Source organism: Lipophrys pholis, assembly GCF_963383615.2.
Source record: "Lipophrys pholis genome assembly, chromosome: 12".
NCBI classification, from domain to species: Eukaryota; Metazoa; Chordata; class Actinopteri; order Blenniiformes; family Blenniidae; genus Lipophrys; species Lipophrys pholis.
In genome coordinates this window covers 19,751,054-19,767,497 of record NC_137641.1, presented here as the reverse complement: position 1 = coordinate 19,767,497, position 16,444 = coordinate 19,751,054, and the positions used below count along the sequence as shown (strand labels likewise).

Below are 16,444 nucleotides of genomic sequence, written 5' to 3'. Positions count from 1 at the left end.
TAGTGCTTTTTTTTTTTTTTTTGAACGCAATGAAAAAAACAAAAACAAAAAAAAACGGTCGACTGTTTTCTCGTTACAATGCGCGCACCGATCTGACACAAAGTGCAACGACGGAGCTGTGCGGAGCCGAGACGTTGCTTGCTGCTCTCAGTCTTATTTAGACCCGAAGGATTTCTTCCTTTCCTCCGTATATCCTCCTCTCGCCACTTTGGAGCAGGAGTCTGGCTACAGGATTTTTTTATATATTTTTTTAAACTCCAAGGCTTCAGATGCTCCAGGAGAGGCTGCAGGGCTTTGCAGAGGCGACCAGGGTGCAACAAGGAGGAGAGGCAGCTGTAGTGAAAGTTTGTAGGACTCCCTGGCCTGCCTTATAGTTTAAAAAGGGGGAGGGTGAGGAAAGAGTTTCATGTGCGTGAGAAGGGTGGACGCAGTTTGGAAACGGCGAGGACAGAAACTTACTCAGACTCCGCTGCTGTGTGTTTGATATCTCAGACATTTATTGCGACAGGCAGAGAAAAAATAGGACTAAAACTAAATCGCAGTTGTTTGTATAATTTCCATTTTTCTTCCCTCCTGGGAATATACAACTGGAGCTCACTGTATGCAGGCAGCAATTATCCGACTTATTGGCTCATGAACTAAAGAAGAAGGCGTCTTATAATTTCAGACCATTGAGTGCAGCATTAAAACACGCCTCAAAGGAAACTATCCAACCTCGTTTATTCAATTGGTTTTATGTAAAGTATTATTTAGTTAGTTGATGTTAATTTTAATGACAATTGTCAATCTAGTTCAAATATTTTAATTAATATCAGTACGTAAGATGTATGTATCTACGTAAATTTGTATTTCTAGTCAGTTATTTAATGGTCCAAATGAAGTACATTGTAGAAATTAAATAGAAATATAAAGTTGAAAAATAATCATTTTTTTAATTCATGGTATTCCTTTAAAAATAATTATCTTTATTTAAATAGCACAGAATTTGCATCCCTTTACATAAATGAGAAAACAAATGGAAAGTTTATTAACAGTTGATGTGACTTTTACGTTCTTGGCATCCTTACACAGCCACACTTTGTCAGAAGCGGGGATTAATTAATGCGAGCAGGAATCGATGCAGATGAAGCTCACTTTAACCTAACGGAAGGGAAGCCTGATAATTGCAGGATCTGTTTGTGAGGCTATACTGATTCAGATCAACGTGCCAATCATCCACATATTCTACAATTATCCATATGGGAGCCATCCCATCAAAATAAACATTTCTAGTTCGCAGATTCATTTTCATCAGATCACAAAAATACACGTTGAGGCCTTTTTCTTTCTTCTTCAAACTATTAATTCAAAACAAAAAGGCAGACAGCGCAGATAAATCATTAATCTGGAGGAACTTGCAGATATCGTGTGGAGAAATGTATTATTTTAAGAACAAATGACTTCGACAGAGCTTTTAATGATGAAGAGGTAGGTTTTGGTTGTTGCTGCGTCGATACAAAACGCTGTCTGAGAGAAATGTGACAGTGACGTGAAGAAAAAAAGTTGTGTCGCCTTGAAACTCATTCTGCTGGATATTAATTTTTTTTGTGTCGTTTTCCAAAGCTGTAAAATGCTGCAAAGAACAATCGAGAACACAATAACAGCAACTTACTTAATATCAAATACCTCCTTTACAATAGAATGCATAAAAAGGCCCCAAAATATTACAAATATCAACAAAAAGAATCTTGTTATAATTCACAATTTCTGTCTGATTAGAATAACACTGGAATGTATCATGTTGTTAAATGCACATTTAGTTTTTTTATGGAAGCCTATTAGGACTCTATAAATTGTAGTTTGGTTGGATCAGCTTTTAGTGAATCTCCCTGCAAATCTAAACAGTTTACTGACAACTCATTAATCGGATTCATCTGTTTAAACAGCAACATAAAACTCTCAAACAAAACACTTGGCAGGTTCAAAGACTTGATTTCCTTTAATTAAAAAAATAACACAAAAAGATTGTGGCCGGGGAAATACCAAAACTCCAAACACTACACAAAGGTCAGTAAAAAGAGTCATAAAAACGGTCTGAGGGGAGAAAAAACAAAACAAAAACAAAAAAACGACACACAAAATAACACCACAGTATCTCTGAGTGGTGTGTGGCTTATTAGTAGATCTTCTTTATTACAAACTAATCACAAGTCCCCCCCCCCCCCCCCCCAAAAAAAAAAGCCGGACTGAAAAGTAAGCACTCCAAAAAAGAAAGTCAATAAATAATGTGATCAGACATTAAGCAGACTCGTCTCCTTAACAATTAATCTTCTCTTTGCAGTGGGGACCGTGCATCATTCAACTTGCAGCTTTATTGGCTCGTCTGTCGTTAAAACTCTGCAAAAGTGGCGAGGAAGATTGGCGAGGGACCCGACAGCACGCCGCAGCCTTGTGATGTGTGTGTGTGTGGGTCATGTATCTGATCACATGACAACCAACCCATACTGTAACCTGAAAGAACTAACCAACACTGTGTTGTGTGGACTGTGGGTTTTCCTCCCAACACAACCGTGCCTGGTTCACCTGGTTCCACTTCAAAAGCTTTTCCTCCCAGATACAATGTGTAACGTCTCTATAGCATCTACTGGAGAGACTGTTTTTGATGAGATGTAAATAACGTAGAGTGAAGGGAGGGGGGTGTGGGGTGGGGGTAGGGGGTATATCTCTGGAGAACGCTGGAGGATGGGTCATCTCCGAAACCTGCGGAAGGGCCTGCTCTGGTTATTGTGGTTTGATTTAGAGTAGGGCTCCCAGCGCTTCCTCTCTGGCGGTTTGTTGTAAACGTAGGGTGACGGGCCTGAGTAGTTATCATCTGGATTCTCGTCCATCATCTGGAGCTTGGCCTCGATTGCTCGGATCTTAGCACTCGTACTTGAGGGGGAAGAAAGGAGAGGAAAAAAAAAAAAGGAAGAGGGAGAAAGAAGAAGTTAGCTGTGAGAGGAGAGGGAAATACCAGTGCTGGCACTGAGAGTGACGGACAAACTGAGTGATGGACAGATTTTAGCTTGAGCTAATGGGGGGGTGGGAGGACGGTACAGTATCAGCACCCTCAGCGAGAGGAGGGACAAATGACAGGCAAGCGAGGCACAAGCAATAGATCAGTGGTTGTGCCGCATGACAGAAAGAGAAGAACTTGTATTTAAATGGAGGAACAGAATATGGAGCGGCAAGTGAGTGAAGAGAGCGAGAAAAATGAGGGTGCTCGTGAAAGGAAGCGCCGAGGAGGGAACGAGTAAGTGTGTGAGAAGTATCTTACAAACAGGGGGGAGAAAAGAAAAGAGGGCGCATCAGTGGGAGGTGGGGTGGGGTGTGGGGTGACATGTACCCCCTCTTGTGCAGAGTGGAGAGAGTTGTAAGTTTACACTAGGACTGAAGTGTGCCGGCGGTGAAGAATCTGATTCCTGGTTACACACACTGGACGTTACATTCTGATCTCGCGGCGCTCAATTTAACCAGTCAACTTAAGTGTGTGTCCGCGCACTTGAACACTAGTTGAAAAATGTGGTCACAAATAAGCAGTATCTGGTTATAGTCAGAGGGTTTTGAAGCCAAAGTTTTTGTCCAGTTGTGCCGAGATGAACCGACTTGAATGAAAGCTCCAATTTCAGAGTTACGCTTGAGAATGTGACCCGCATGCCATTTTGAATGTAACGAATGTTCACACCTGAGCGCCAATGGAAAACCAAAGCTAGACTGTCCTTGAACAATTAGAACAATTGTGACATTCAAATAGTTAAAGCCTTGTGAAATTATTGCTTTTTCTGAATGTGTCGATTATAGTTTTTAGGAATTCTTTAGCTCCACAAGAGTTCCTTCATATGATCTTTAGGATTTCACAAAGAATCGCCTCCTCAGGAGATCATGCATGGAGTTTGTGAAATGTGAAAACAAAACAAACGTGAGATTAGCAGTTGAAGATATTCAATGTAAGTGAAGACAGAGGAACCGAACAAAAAGACTTTTTCTGACTTGGTAGTTTCAGTGTGAAGAATCTTTTCGTGGTCTGAGCTAATATCGCCCTGCCAGCATGAAGGATGATGCTGTGTTTACGTCTCTCACGCTCACCTGAGGTGGCTGGTTGTGATGGATCCTTCCTCTGTTGAGCCGCTGCACGATGGTTCCAGGCTCGAAGGCATCGCCTTGTCATTACGGAAACCTTCAAACCTCTGTCAACGATACAGGTGGCCAAAAAATAGACAGAGAGAGAGAGAGAGAGAGAGAGAGAGAGAGAGAGAGAGAGAGAGAGAGAGAGAGAGAAAGAAAAAACCCCAAACAAAAGCCCAAAGATCCACACAGACAGTGATGGAAACATGAACAGACATGGAGAGAGAATAAAAAAAGTGAGTGAAATAGCAGGTCAAGGAAGAAACAACAGGGACAATGTGCATATAGTAATAAAACGCAGGAAAGAAATGGACAGTGGAAAAAAAAAAAAAAAAAAAGAACCTGTAATCTTCAAACCTGTTTCAGAGATTACAGTTACTATATCATTAAATCAAAAAGTAAATGTTTAAACTGATTGAGAAAGATTACAATTTGCTTTTTTGCTTAATTCAATGACTATATTTTGCTTCACCTTTTATCACATTTAAGGGAAAAAGGGAGGAAGAGAAAGAGAAGCGAGCAATAAGATTAAGAAGGAATCGTGTCACCGAGGCATTGAGAAACCCCGTAACACCGCCTAATAAACACTGACAGTGGCTCTCTGAAGACTCAACTCCCGCTTTCTCCAACAAATACAAACGCTATTAAAGAAGTGTATTGGTCCTGTTTGTGTGTGGTCACACAGACGGTAACCAAGCAGGACTGTCGGAGGACAAAGTGGGACCAGCTCATGAGCAACAACCCACGTCTGCACTCATTCCTTTCAAAAAACCTTCTCCTCCAAACATCTCCACCAGCCAACACAGAGTTCTAGTGGAAACCTGTGAGAAAAACAAAACAAAACACACACACACACACACACACACACACAAACAAAACAATGGTCACATGATGGGCACTACGGCATCCTGTCGATGGTGCAACAGCTTCCATTTGGAGGGACATGGTGTTGGAACAGAATCAAATGACATGAAGTTACATAAATGCACAAAAGAACACATACATCCTCACATACTGTACCATGAAATTAATAAATAATGCGTATGGCCAAGAATAAGTGTTAAACAATGACCAGTCCGCCAGCCAGGACACTGCCCTTCCACCTATTCCTAAAGGCATGGAGCTGGAATGCACAGAGACCTACACAGAGCCATTAAGCTCAAACTGAACCCGTAAACAACCCAGAGCCTGATGCAACAAACACACTTCCGCCAAAATAACTTGGGTTGTCTGTTAAAAAAAAAAAAAAAGTCATCATCTCTGAGAAATGTTTCACTGGACAAGAGATGTCCTGACAAAAATAACACAGCGATATGTAATCTGCGATTATCTGACAAAACTGACTGTATAGTAATAAAAACAAACTGCTACAGTAATAATTGAAGCCAAAATCTTTGAACAACTGAACTATCGGATTGGAAATCTAGGGATTTCTAAATAAAGCATTGAGGGAATAATTCAATAAATGCTCATCAGTACGATTTCCTCTATTTCAAAGATTTGTAATAAAATCAAGATGTGACCCTGGGAATCTGACAACTACTTCAACACGGCCTGCGTCTGACTCATTCATCCCAGATCATCTCCTCTGGGTCAAAGTCAGAAGAGAAGGAGAAATATCTCTTCCAATCTGACCTGAACTGGCTCCTCTGGAGGAAGATAGCTCTGTGTGTGTATGTGTGTGTGTGTGTGTGTGTGTGTGTGTGTGTGTGTGTGTGTGTGTGTGTGTGTGTGTGTGTGTGTGTGTGTGTGTGTGTGTGTGTGTGTGTGTGTGTGTGTGTGAGAGAGCGAGAGAGGAATGAGCTCAGAGGCTAAACTGAACAATCCATCAAGGCTCAGCAAATGCTTAAAAAATGGAAAAAGCAAGTGTCAATGAGCTTCATGCCTCACACACTGGTTCGATGATGTGTCATATTTTGGCGGAATACATTTTCAAGATTTTAGGGGATCTCTGTAAGGATTTGTGTAATATGATATAGTGGGGAACAATAATCAGCTTTTCCTCCATTACAATGTCTAATTACTCAAAATAAGCTCATGTTCACAAACAGAAACACAAAAAAATTCATGTTTCATTCAAACCGTACAGTCATTTATGCTATACTATCAGGATATACAGATTTGGCCAATATTTAAGTGTGTGAAAGGGGAAAAAACTACAGTCTGCCAAAAACACCTTGACGTGGTACTAACTTAAAACAAAGTTCCAGATGCAGTGCCAATCAGGCGTATATAGATCCTACAAGATATTGTCTTGGTAGAAACTTGAGTCATCGATACACAAATCAAACTGTAATATCACAACAAATTGTGCAAGGGCAGAGCCTGTTTGTTCTGCTAGCTGTCTTGCCTACTATAACCCTGTGAGAGTGAAATGACACCACAAACTGAGAACACCAATTCACATGGTGTGTTGATCAACTGTAATTCATATGAAACACATGGAGATTCATTGTCTTAAAATCAGTTTTGACAAAATCATTCAGTCTGTAACTTCTGTTCATTTCTCCATTTCATTCAGACATGGGCAACAAGCCGCCCACAGGCCACATGCAGGCGGCATCGTAATTCTTTGTGGCCTTTGAGCTGGTTTAGGAATCTCATTAAATGATTCCTTTCACCATTGATGGAGGAAAGAAGGCCAGACTCACTAACCTGATTTGTACTACTGACTCACTCAACCGATTTCAAAGTGAAACACATCCAATGTTGATGTTTTGAAATTAAACAGTGGAATTATAGGTAGTTTGGATCCAGGTTTCTCAGATATCCTGCTGGTAGTTGTTCTATCCCAATTTGGCCTCACTGGTCGTGAGGAGAGAACTTTGGTGGCCCTCTCAACGATCAGAGTTGCCCATCCTTGATTTAGATGGAAGATTAGCTGGTAACCGCACTGTGGTTTACTTGTACTTTTTAAAAGTGGAGGCACGCTCTGACCCAGGATATCTGCTTCACCCAGACGGGCGTCATGGTGGGCTGGAGCCAAAACCAGCTGACATAAGAGAGAGGGAACACTCTGGGCAGTCCATCAAAGAGGCAGACAATCCATTCAAACTATATTTGGAGTTACTAATGCCATCTAAGATACATAGATTAAGAAAGTAAAAAGAACATGCAAAATCCACATAGAATGGGTCTGAGGTGTGTTTTTTTTTTTTTTTGTGTGTGTGGTGACAGAGGTATTCACCACTTCACTATACCACCCCATAAAATGATTTATGGTAAATAAATAAAATAAAGAACCCGCACCTTCAATTTCGAATCGCAGTTATTCCATCCTGGAAGGTCAAATATTCAGCTTTAAAAGGATGCCGTTCAAACATCCAAAAGACAAAACACAGTCAGCTAAAGAACAAAGTCTGTGGCAACATGTCACTGGCCCAGTCTGTTCTGGTCTGTGGTGCTTGATGAAGCCCACTGACCAGAGGCCATGAGGCCAAATCGACCAGTTAACACAGTAGAGGTCCTTTTCATTACTTCTTCAGTTGAAGAATAAAAAGTTAGATTTATTAATTTGAACAGGTCTTTATGTCCACAATACCACACATTTGCCGGGACAGAAGAGGCGAGAGAAACAGACAACAACCAACTTCCACAAAACTTCCCGTAAAGATATTCTGTAATGTCAGTGAATCAGCACCATGAACTACAGCTGTGTTTGTATTGTATTAAATCTGAAAATCCAGTGGCGAACGCGAGGGAACAACATACAAGCAATGGTGTGTCCAAGCGAAGTCTGTTGTTGTTTTGAATTTCAGTTACCCAAAGACACGGCAGTGTTAGTATGATTGGATCATCTGTGATACAAATACCACTTCATTACACAGCATAAATAAAGACAGCTGTGTTTGACTGGAATAATTCTGTAAGCAGATTTATCTCACAACATGCTGCCTCTAAGACAACATGTTGTCTTAGAGGCAGAAACATTGACCTTGACCTCCTCTGTGTGTGTGTGTGTGTGTGTGTGTGTGTGTGTGTGTGTGTGTGTGTGTGTGTGTGTGTGTGTGTGTGTGTGTGTGTGTTTCATCTCTATACAGGATATCCTTTACCCTTAGCCAGTAGGCTGTCTATTGTTAAGGAACAAGCACACCGGTAGTTTGTACTGAGATCGATGTGCTCTCTATAAAGCTACTACAAATTAAATTTCAAAGTAATGAAAATAGAAGAATAATGTTCTGTTCACGCCCCACAACATGCATTCAAGAATGAGCTTAATTCGAGATTATTTTTATTTGATATTTTTCCTTAACTTTCACCTCTTGAAGTCAAATAAATATACGTTTACGAATCAACGTTTAGCCTCCAGAGGACATCACAGATATCACTACACTCACATCGCTAGGAGCTATTGTGCGCCATGTCCCCTTAAAAAAAATCATTTTGGAGTGTGTGTTGGGATTGATTTTGACACTTACCCTCACCTGTGCGTGCGCCCAGCGCACGACCAGCTTTTTGGACAAAGCTAGTTTTCCGTTCAAACACTGGATGGCCCTTTCTGCCTCCTGTAAACAGCCACAGAGAGGGAGCAAGACAGGAGGAGGGGACAGAAAGACAGAAGAACATGTTCTTTACAATTCTGATTAAAAATCAAGTCTTGATTATTGCACCCGGGTCATTAAATCATTAGTCGCCACAACGGAGAGATGGCAGAATCAATAATAGTTGATGATGTGCCACTCTGCCTGCAGAAGGCCATCACTGTGTTGTTTCAATGAGTGTGTGTCTCTGCTGTGTATGTGGGGAAAAAAACACAGTTTTTGTCTAATCAAACATGTAAGTGGCTCTGATGTTAAATTATATTAATGAAGTTCTTTATCTGAGTGTGTCTACATTTAAGTGTGTGCGAGTGTGTAAAATAAACACACACTTCCTCGGTATAATTCTTCTGGGAGGGCTTCATATCCCACTGATAGACACTAGCTGTGAAACTAGATGCTTATCATGATCCCCAGGCGCACTTCAAAATCAAATACTGCCTGCTGAACCGGTGAGGCTGAGCGGGCTCCTTTTAAGTCCTGTTTTTAGAAATACAGCTCTCTTCAGTAACACACACACATACTGAGGTCTCGACTCCTGAAAGACGTCTTGGGAAGTTAGTGGAAGTATTTAAATCTTAAGGCATTATCACGTTTATATAAATAAACTCCATTGGTTTTAGTATACAGTGTTGGAGTGTATGAAGGAATATAACATTTTTGTTGAACGTGGCTTTTTTCTTTTTATTCCGTGAGCATGAGACTTAGAGTTGAAAAAGAATCCCTTATTCTGACTGAATACTATTTATACTCTAACAAACCGATATTTAAATCCTGTAGTAAAACACAGCTCAGTTTGTAATACCCGTACACGCTATTACATAAGTACACAACTAAAAGATAAACAACATGAAACAAAACACATCAACAGGGTAGAGTCGTCTTTCATGTACCTCTCTGGTGCTGAAGTTGACGAAGCAGTAGCCCCGTGGCTGTCCTTCCAAAGGCCCAGATTTGTGAAACAAGAAGTCAAACTGTTTAACTTTGCCAAACTTCTCCAACAGCTTCACGAGGTGATATCTGTCAGGAAAAGAAGCACGTAAAGAAAGCAGGAAGATGTGTGAGGAAAATGTAAAAACAAGCCGTTAAACGAGCGTTTAATCTGGAAAAGTCTCTTCAGATAGACACAGAAGAAGTTAAACGTGATAAAATAGGCACCAAGATCAGTTATCATATCAGAAGATACTTATATCGCGATGATTAACAACATGTCCTGCTGCAGATCGTCCATGTGAAACAGCTACATGGATCGGCTCCACGCCGCACATGCCACCGTGCGACGTGTGAATCTGTCAACTGGAGCTAATGAGAATGACAGCTTTCTCTCCCTGACACCTTTTTAGCAGCAGGCCAGCTGCTGCGGCAGGAGGGTGACAGTAAATCTCTTATTGAGACAATACTGAGGATACAGTAGCAGGACAATGAGGGAATAAAACAGAGGAAGCTTCAAATCCCCCCTGAGCACCGGCTCTCTGCACAAACAAACCACGCCGACTGTGTGGAGCAGCCAGGGGGACGGCTGCACTACAAATGAAGAGATATGTGCTCATTGAGGAGCTATGCAGTGTGTGTGTGTGTGTGTGTGTGTGTGTGTGTGTGTGTGTGTGTGTCCTGTCTCGCAAGTACCCTCCTTTCAGAAATAAATAGATTTAATAATAATTTCCCATCGTATTTTTGTCCACATTCTCATTCCAAGGAGCCGTTTTACTATTTGCCAAAGTGGAATCTGAGCAGAGACTTCAAAGATCATAGGGGAACTTTGTCTGCTCTGAGGCTCCACAAATTTGATTTACACACTTTAACCAAACAAACCTTTAGTGGGAAAAATGATGTGGACCCGCTGCTTTACTGTGACTACAGGTTCCTGGTGCTTCTGTAGAGCTTGTCGATGAATCGTTGGGAAAGAGAAACTTAATGCACAACAAAAAGTAATCGAGTACTATTTAAAGAGCAGCTATGTCAGGACATGTACAATATGTTGTACAGGTTGTTATTACCAATGGATACTGGCACTAATATGAAAGGGTAAAGGAGAAACTGACAATCTGATGCCATTATTGTCACTTTTCTGTTGTGTGCACAAACATCAACACGCATGAGCTCGTGTTTTTGTTTGGATGCCGCCGCCTTGTGTGAGCATCCTGACCTCAAGCGTTTTGAATGACTGTTAAAGAGGAATTGATGACTTTATTGTTTAGGCGCCTATTATTTTTAATACTGAATCTGTGTGTGTCGCCAGTGAAACTGATGGCATGACGTAAGTGTTGTGAGTGTATGAATGGGGCTGAATGTGGGATGCTGAGGCTGACGCGAGGGTTTAAGCCACAGGTTGTACAAACCCCCTTCTACGACTCCCCGGGGGGTCTTTAGGCAGACAAGGACTTGTGCTTTTCCCAGACAACACCCTGCAGGCCACGCATGTGATGCTGGCTCATCCTGCACGAGGCTGCCCAATGCAGACGGCGCTCAAGTGAAACGAATCCCAAAATACAAATTAGATCACGATTCTCATGCACGAATAGAGCATCTTGTTGTTTTCTGCACCACTGATTGGGAAATGAGCACATTCCATCCAAACGCAACAACTCAGTCTGCAAAGATAACATGAACTGTTGTTTTTTGATATGGCTCTAAAATCACATACGTACTGCACGTTTCAGCATGTGTGTTTATCGGAGAAATTACATAGCATACACTCCAAGAACATTTTTGGATGCGAGCGAGCTGAACCACAATGGACCGCACCTCCTGGGGGCTGTAAAAACCACCGGAGGAAGAGGAGGGAGAGAAGAGAGAGGAAAGGGAGGGAAAGGTGGGCAAAGGGAGAGTAAAGTTCAGTGAGGGGGATGTTGACAGTGGGGTGAAAGGTGTAGGGGGGAAAGAAAAGAAAAAAAAAAAAAAAGAGGATGAGCCAAAGAAGAGAGGAGGTGAGAAGCCAGGTGAGGAAGATACAAGAGAGGGGAAGCAGAAGAGGAAGGAAGGGGGGGAGGGAAAGGAGGGGGAAGTCCAGATAAAGATAAGACGTGCAGTCCAGTCCAGAAAAGTCACAGGTCAGCAGGGAAAGTGTTGACAGAGAAGGGGTCTGAGGATTCCTCCTTACGCAATGCAGCGATCTGCAGTTTCCTCTGGACTTTTTTTTTTAATTGACATCCAACGCCGCAGACCAGGTTAGAACATAGTTCATGTCTGCGCTCCGCTTGTAGTTGCAGTGTTTACATGTAAGAAGACGTCCAGAAGGGGGGAAGAAAGAGGGCGCATTTGATAGATTATTGCTCAGCAGGGAAAGACACAAAAACAATGAATATGTGGTGACAGCTTCAGTTCCACCTGCTGTGAGGGAAAGTATGAGACAGGATGATCACGTCAGCTCTGAGGAGGGAAGCTTGTCCGTGTAGGTTTGAGTTTGGGATTGATCGCTGGCTCTTCAACAAGTCTGTTTTCTTGTAATACGCGTTCCAACTACACATTCTAAGAAACAAAGCAGAGCTTGAATTTATTTTCAAGAGTCCAATAGTTGCCAGAGTGAAGCCCATCATTTTAAGATACCATGAAGGAGGAGTCTTCCACCATTCTTCCAGAGCGGAAGCTCTTAATCAATCATGGCTACATGCAGGCTCCAATTGAATAATCTGATAAAGAACAATAAATTATACCGAACGAAACACATATTCACCTAGAGCATATAACCTCTGATCACACAGAGGCTTGTCCTAAAGAATCTCATCAGGAAACTTGAGATATCCAATCCTGATTTAAAGTTTAGTTTAGACCCTCGTCTGGGGTGAGTTTGTGCAGCTCAAAACTGGAAAAGCTCACATTGATCAATGTCGCACTTATTAGAGAATTGTGTGTGAACACAATTAACAGGCAACATCTCCTAGAAACCTGTGGAGAAGTGCAACCTTCGCAGCAGCCACAAAAACCACCTGCTGGCTCAGACCTGCAATGGTCAGTAAATAATCCGGACTGAATCTGACTGGAGGGCCGCACATTGGGGTGTAGTTATGGCAGATGCTATGCATTCTACTGTATTTATTAGTTGCAAAACTAAACGGGATAATGCAGATTCCTGAATGAGGACCAGCATATTAATGAAATATAGCTCGGGAAGTAAAACATTAGAATACACTGCATGCTGGTGAATTAATAACATAATAACAGACACGTTAGTTTGGGTAGTTTCACCAAAACGCTTCCCATGACCTGGAAGAGGAGTGCTATTCCTTCACATTGCACCCGCAGACACAAGAGTGCATCATTAAGAAATACACAAATGCTCTTTTGTCACCTGTCACACCTGTTGACTCAAAATTGGTTTATCAGATGGTCCGCATAGATAATCTTTAATAAATGACCTCCCGTAAATCATTTGATCCCCCGTCTTTTTTTGTTACTCATTATTTCGCCCCTCTAGTTCTCCTTTTGTACAACTTTACCAAAGAATAATGACCTGGCTTTCATTTGAATTAAGTCTCCACATCAGCTTAGTTCAGCCTGTTAAATGCATAAAATTCTGAGTTTATCAATTTTTTATTTATTTATTTGTTTGTTTGGTGATCAATGTGTATGTGTTAAGTTTTTATGATCTTTTTTGTTAAGTATTTTAATTTTAAAAAATGTCTTATTTCATTTTCCTGTTTGGAAGTTAAAAACTTTTCTACTACTCAGCTGTTCGTGAATTCACCGCCAAGTGTTTTCCTGCTTTTTTCACACCAAATCCAAACAAATAGGTCATAAAACCAGGAATTCTACTGACTATTAAAATTTTTGAATTAATATCAGCTTTTCAGGTATTTGGCCTCATTCATCCAACACCCCGTACCTCTGGTCTACATTTTGCCTGACCACTGAGTTCGGTTTACCAGGACAAACACAGTCACTACATTTGCCACCGTGGAGCTAATTAATCTTCCCAATCAGCAACAGGGGCCACGGGCATTTCTCTTGTTTTCCCTCTACAGTGCAAAGTAGTGGGCTATTTAAAGAGAAGTAGAGCAGAGCAGGGGAGAGGAGAGGGGAAGGAAACGCCTGTCTAGACGCCCACCAGAGCTGCAGCCCGAACATTCTCCAGCAGCGCCCCCCCACACACCCCTCAACCCAAAAAACACCCTTCTCTCCATCACATCATATGTCGGGATGTTCCCGACACACACACACACACACACACACACACACCCTTGCAGACAAACACAATAACAGAAAACTGTTTTGCATGGACACGTGATGCTGTCTCAACTGAGAGAGACTGATAATGTACAAGGACTCCTCGATGTGTTGAAGCCTGTGCCTCTCTACCAGCTGCCACCCAAACGTCAACTGTGTATTTAAACACACACTCAGACACACACAATTCGCTGCGGGTTGACACAGAGAGAGTAAACAGGGCAGGTGAGTGAAGAATGACGGCTGCTCCTTAACGGAGCAGGTCTCCGCGCCTCACTGCCTCTCTTTCACACACCCAGCCCCGTCTGCTCTGTCTCAGCCTGTGACACACACACACACACACACACGCTCACACAACACGCACACAGCTAATCAATCATTTATGCACAGACAATACATTGCCTCTCTGTGAGGCCGAGCCTGGCATGTTAAAAAACTCCAACGCCAGAGGTTCAGAATATGGAATAAATTACGGCTCCCTTAAATCGAACACTGGTTGCCACTAAAATCAACAACAACTGTTGTTTTTCATTCAGCTGGTTGATTCACATGTGATTCAGTTGCGACAAGGAGATGTGTTTTTAATTCCATTGGCTTGGAGTGTGTCACCTGAAATAGGTCAGCAGAATTGTATTGCACAGTACTTCTGCAGTCACTACGGCGATTCTATATATATTCTTAAAAGATTTAGGTTACTTTATTGATCTCCTTGGATCACTGCTGCAGTGCAGTGCTCAGGGAGCAGGTGGGAATTTATTCAACCTCCAGGCCACTGCTGTCAAACACGATGATATATCTCTATAAAAATCGAAATAAAAAGCTAACATGGATCACTTTGTTGAGTAGGAGTACTACAGCTTTTCTTATATTTTCAATGGATGGTCTTTAGCAAGCCATTAAAGGCTAGTTGTTGGATAAATGAAGAGCATGTCTTACAAAGAAAGCTGGACAGAGTTTGAAATGTGTTGAGAAAAACATTAATACTGCAGCCGATTTACTCACTCTGTGATTTTGGGATCGATGTTTCCTATCCACAAGCGGTTTCCATCATGAGACACGCTCTCTGAGATAATAGAGGCATTCTCCACCGTCTCTGCTGCAGACGACATGTGTATTCTGGAGAAGACAGGTCCACAAAGAAAATACAGGTGGAATTTTAGTTTGTTCCAAATAACTCTAAACAATACCCATACAACTTTGTGAAATGCGGATTAAATGTTTAACCCATTACAATCTAGAACAACATTCATGCAACTCTCCCTTTAGATACAGATGTGATGGCATTGCTTAATCAACCCATGAGCAATAATTTAAATAAACATGATATCAACTGTCATACGGGTGCTGTGCCACAAATGGGTTAAACAGCATGTTATCCCAGCAAAGTGATTTCACAAAATTTGGTAAACTGTCTAGAATATGAAGAATATGAGATTGCAATTATGAACTGAATTGCGAGTAAAGTGCTTGTTAACCGATATTCATTCCTAGTTGATAACACAACTGGAGGTAAACACAGGTTGAAGATAGCAAACTATATTTAGAATGACTAACATGGGAGTTGCTCATTTGTTCTGAAAAACAATTATCCATAAAAGGTAGTAAACACATTTAGCCTGTATAGCAACCTTCACATGTACTAATAAAATATAGAAAACACAAGTAACAAAGTAGTAAAGAAAGCACTAAAGGAAATCAACCCATACATAACTGGCTAAACTATTTACTATATTTAAAAAGCCAATAATAATTTGTGTGTTGTAAACTCTCGTGTAAATATTTCAACACTTGTGCACAACTTATCTCACTGATGCTAAAATTGGCATTGGCACTGAGAAAACTGAGCCTTCAGACAGTGGATAGTGCAAGCTTTGAATCTGTATTGTGTCAGTAAAGAATAAAACCCAATTGAAGAACACTGTAAAAAAAAAGTACTCTTCTTTATTGATTTATTGTTTGAATCAATATTTCTAAATGTCTTCTTAAGCAGAGTCAGTCAACAATATGATGAAGCTTTACTTTGAAACACCAAAGAAAGAAGTAGCACCAAACGTTATCCTGGCTAATCACAAGCCCGTTAGTTAATTTTCACTCCTGGATTATGGTACTGTATTTCAAAGATAAAACTCATTGCCTAAGATTAATCCAAATTCGATCCACGAAGTCACATCTCCAGTAAACACGTCAAAATGACAAGTCTGTTGTTTACTAGCTGCAGCTGCACTGTAGCAATTAGCTCTGCTAGCGCATATAGTTTCCGTTTACCTCGTTGTTCCGACAAATGTCCAGACAGCTGCGACTTCGTCGACTCAATTCGCCACTGATCCCTCTTTTGGGATGCTTGGGTTACATCAGAACGAAATAGTAATCATTTCACGGCCTGATTTTCCTCCTTTATCCCCGACAAGGTGAGCTCTCTGCTACAGTCTGACAACAAAGACGCATGCTGATGCTGTAGTTTGTTTTACCGTGAGGGGGAGCGTTAGGAGCGCTCGTTTTACTAGTTGGGATCTTCCGTATATGTCTACTGTCGATGATGAGTGGCTGCCACACTCGATAAGCACCGCTCACTCGGGGTAACCCTTTGAACTCAACACAGT

At 41.4% G+C, this 16,444-nt stretch overlaps 1 protein-coding gene across 2 annotated transcripts; it reads right to left on the bottom strand.

Annotated features, from left to right (window-relative positions):
* Positions 1 to 946: 946 nt before the first annotated feature.
* On the bottom strand, positions 947 to 16,436 carry rbm18 (RNA binding motif protein 18). 2 transcript variants are annotated; one of them, XM_080477769.1, is made up of 6 exons: positions 16,110 to 16,436; positions 14,847 to 14,960; positions 9,575 to 9,701; positions 8,568 to 8,648; positions 4,105 to 4,205; positions 947 to 2,910 (listed from the first exon to the last, which is right to left on the bottom strand). In XM_080477769.1, exons 2-6 carry the CDS (start codon positions 14,951 to 14,953, stop codon positions 2,727 to 2,729), a joined length of 600 nt encoding a protein of 199 aa, XP_080333895.1. In that variant the 5' UTR covers positions 14,954 to 14,960; positions 16,110 to 16,436; the 3' UTR covers positions 947 to 2,726. The 2 variants fall into 2 exon arrangements, with proteins under 2 accessions (XP_080333895.1, XP_080333894.1); XM_080477768.1 differs by having other exon boundaries at positions 1,438 to 2,910; positions 8,562 to 8,648; positions 16,110 to 16,315.
* Between the last annotated feature and the right edge of the window lie 8 nt (positions 16,437 to 16,444).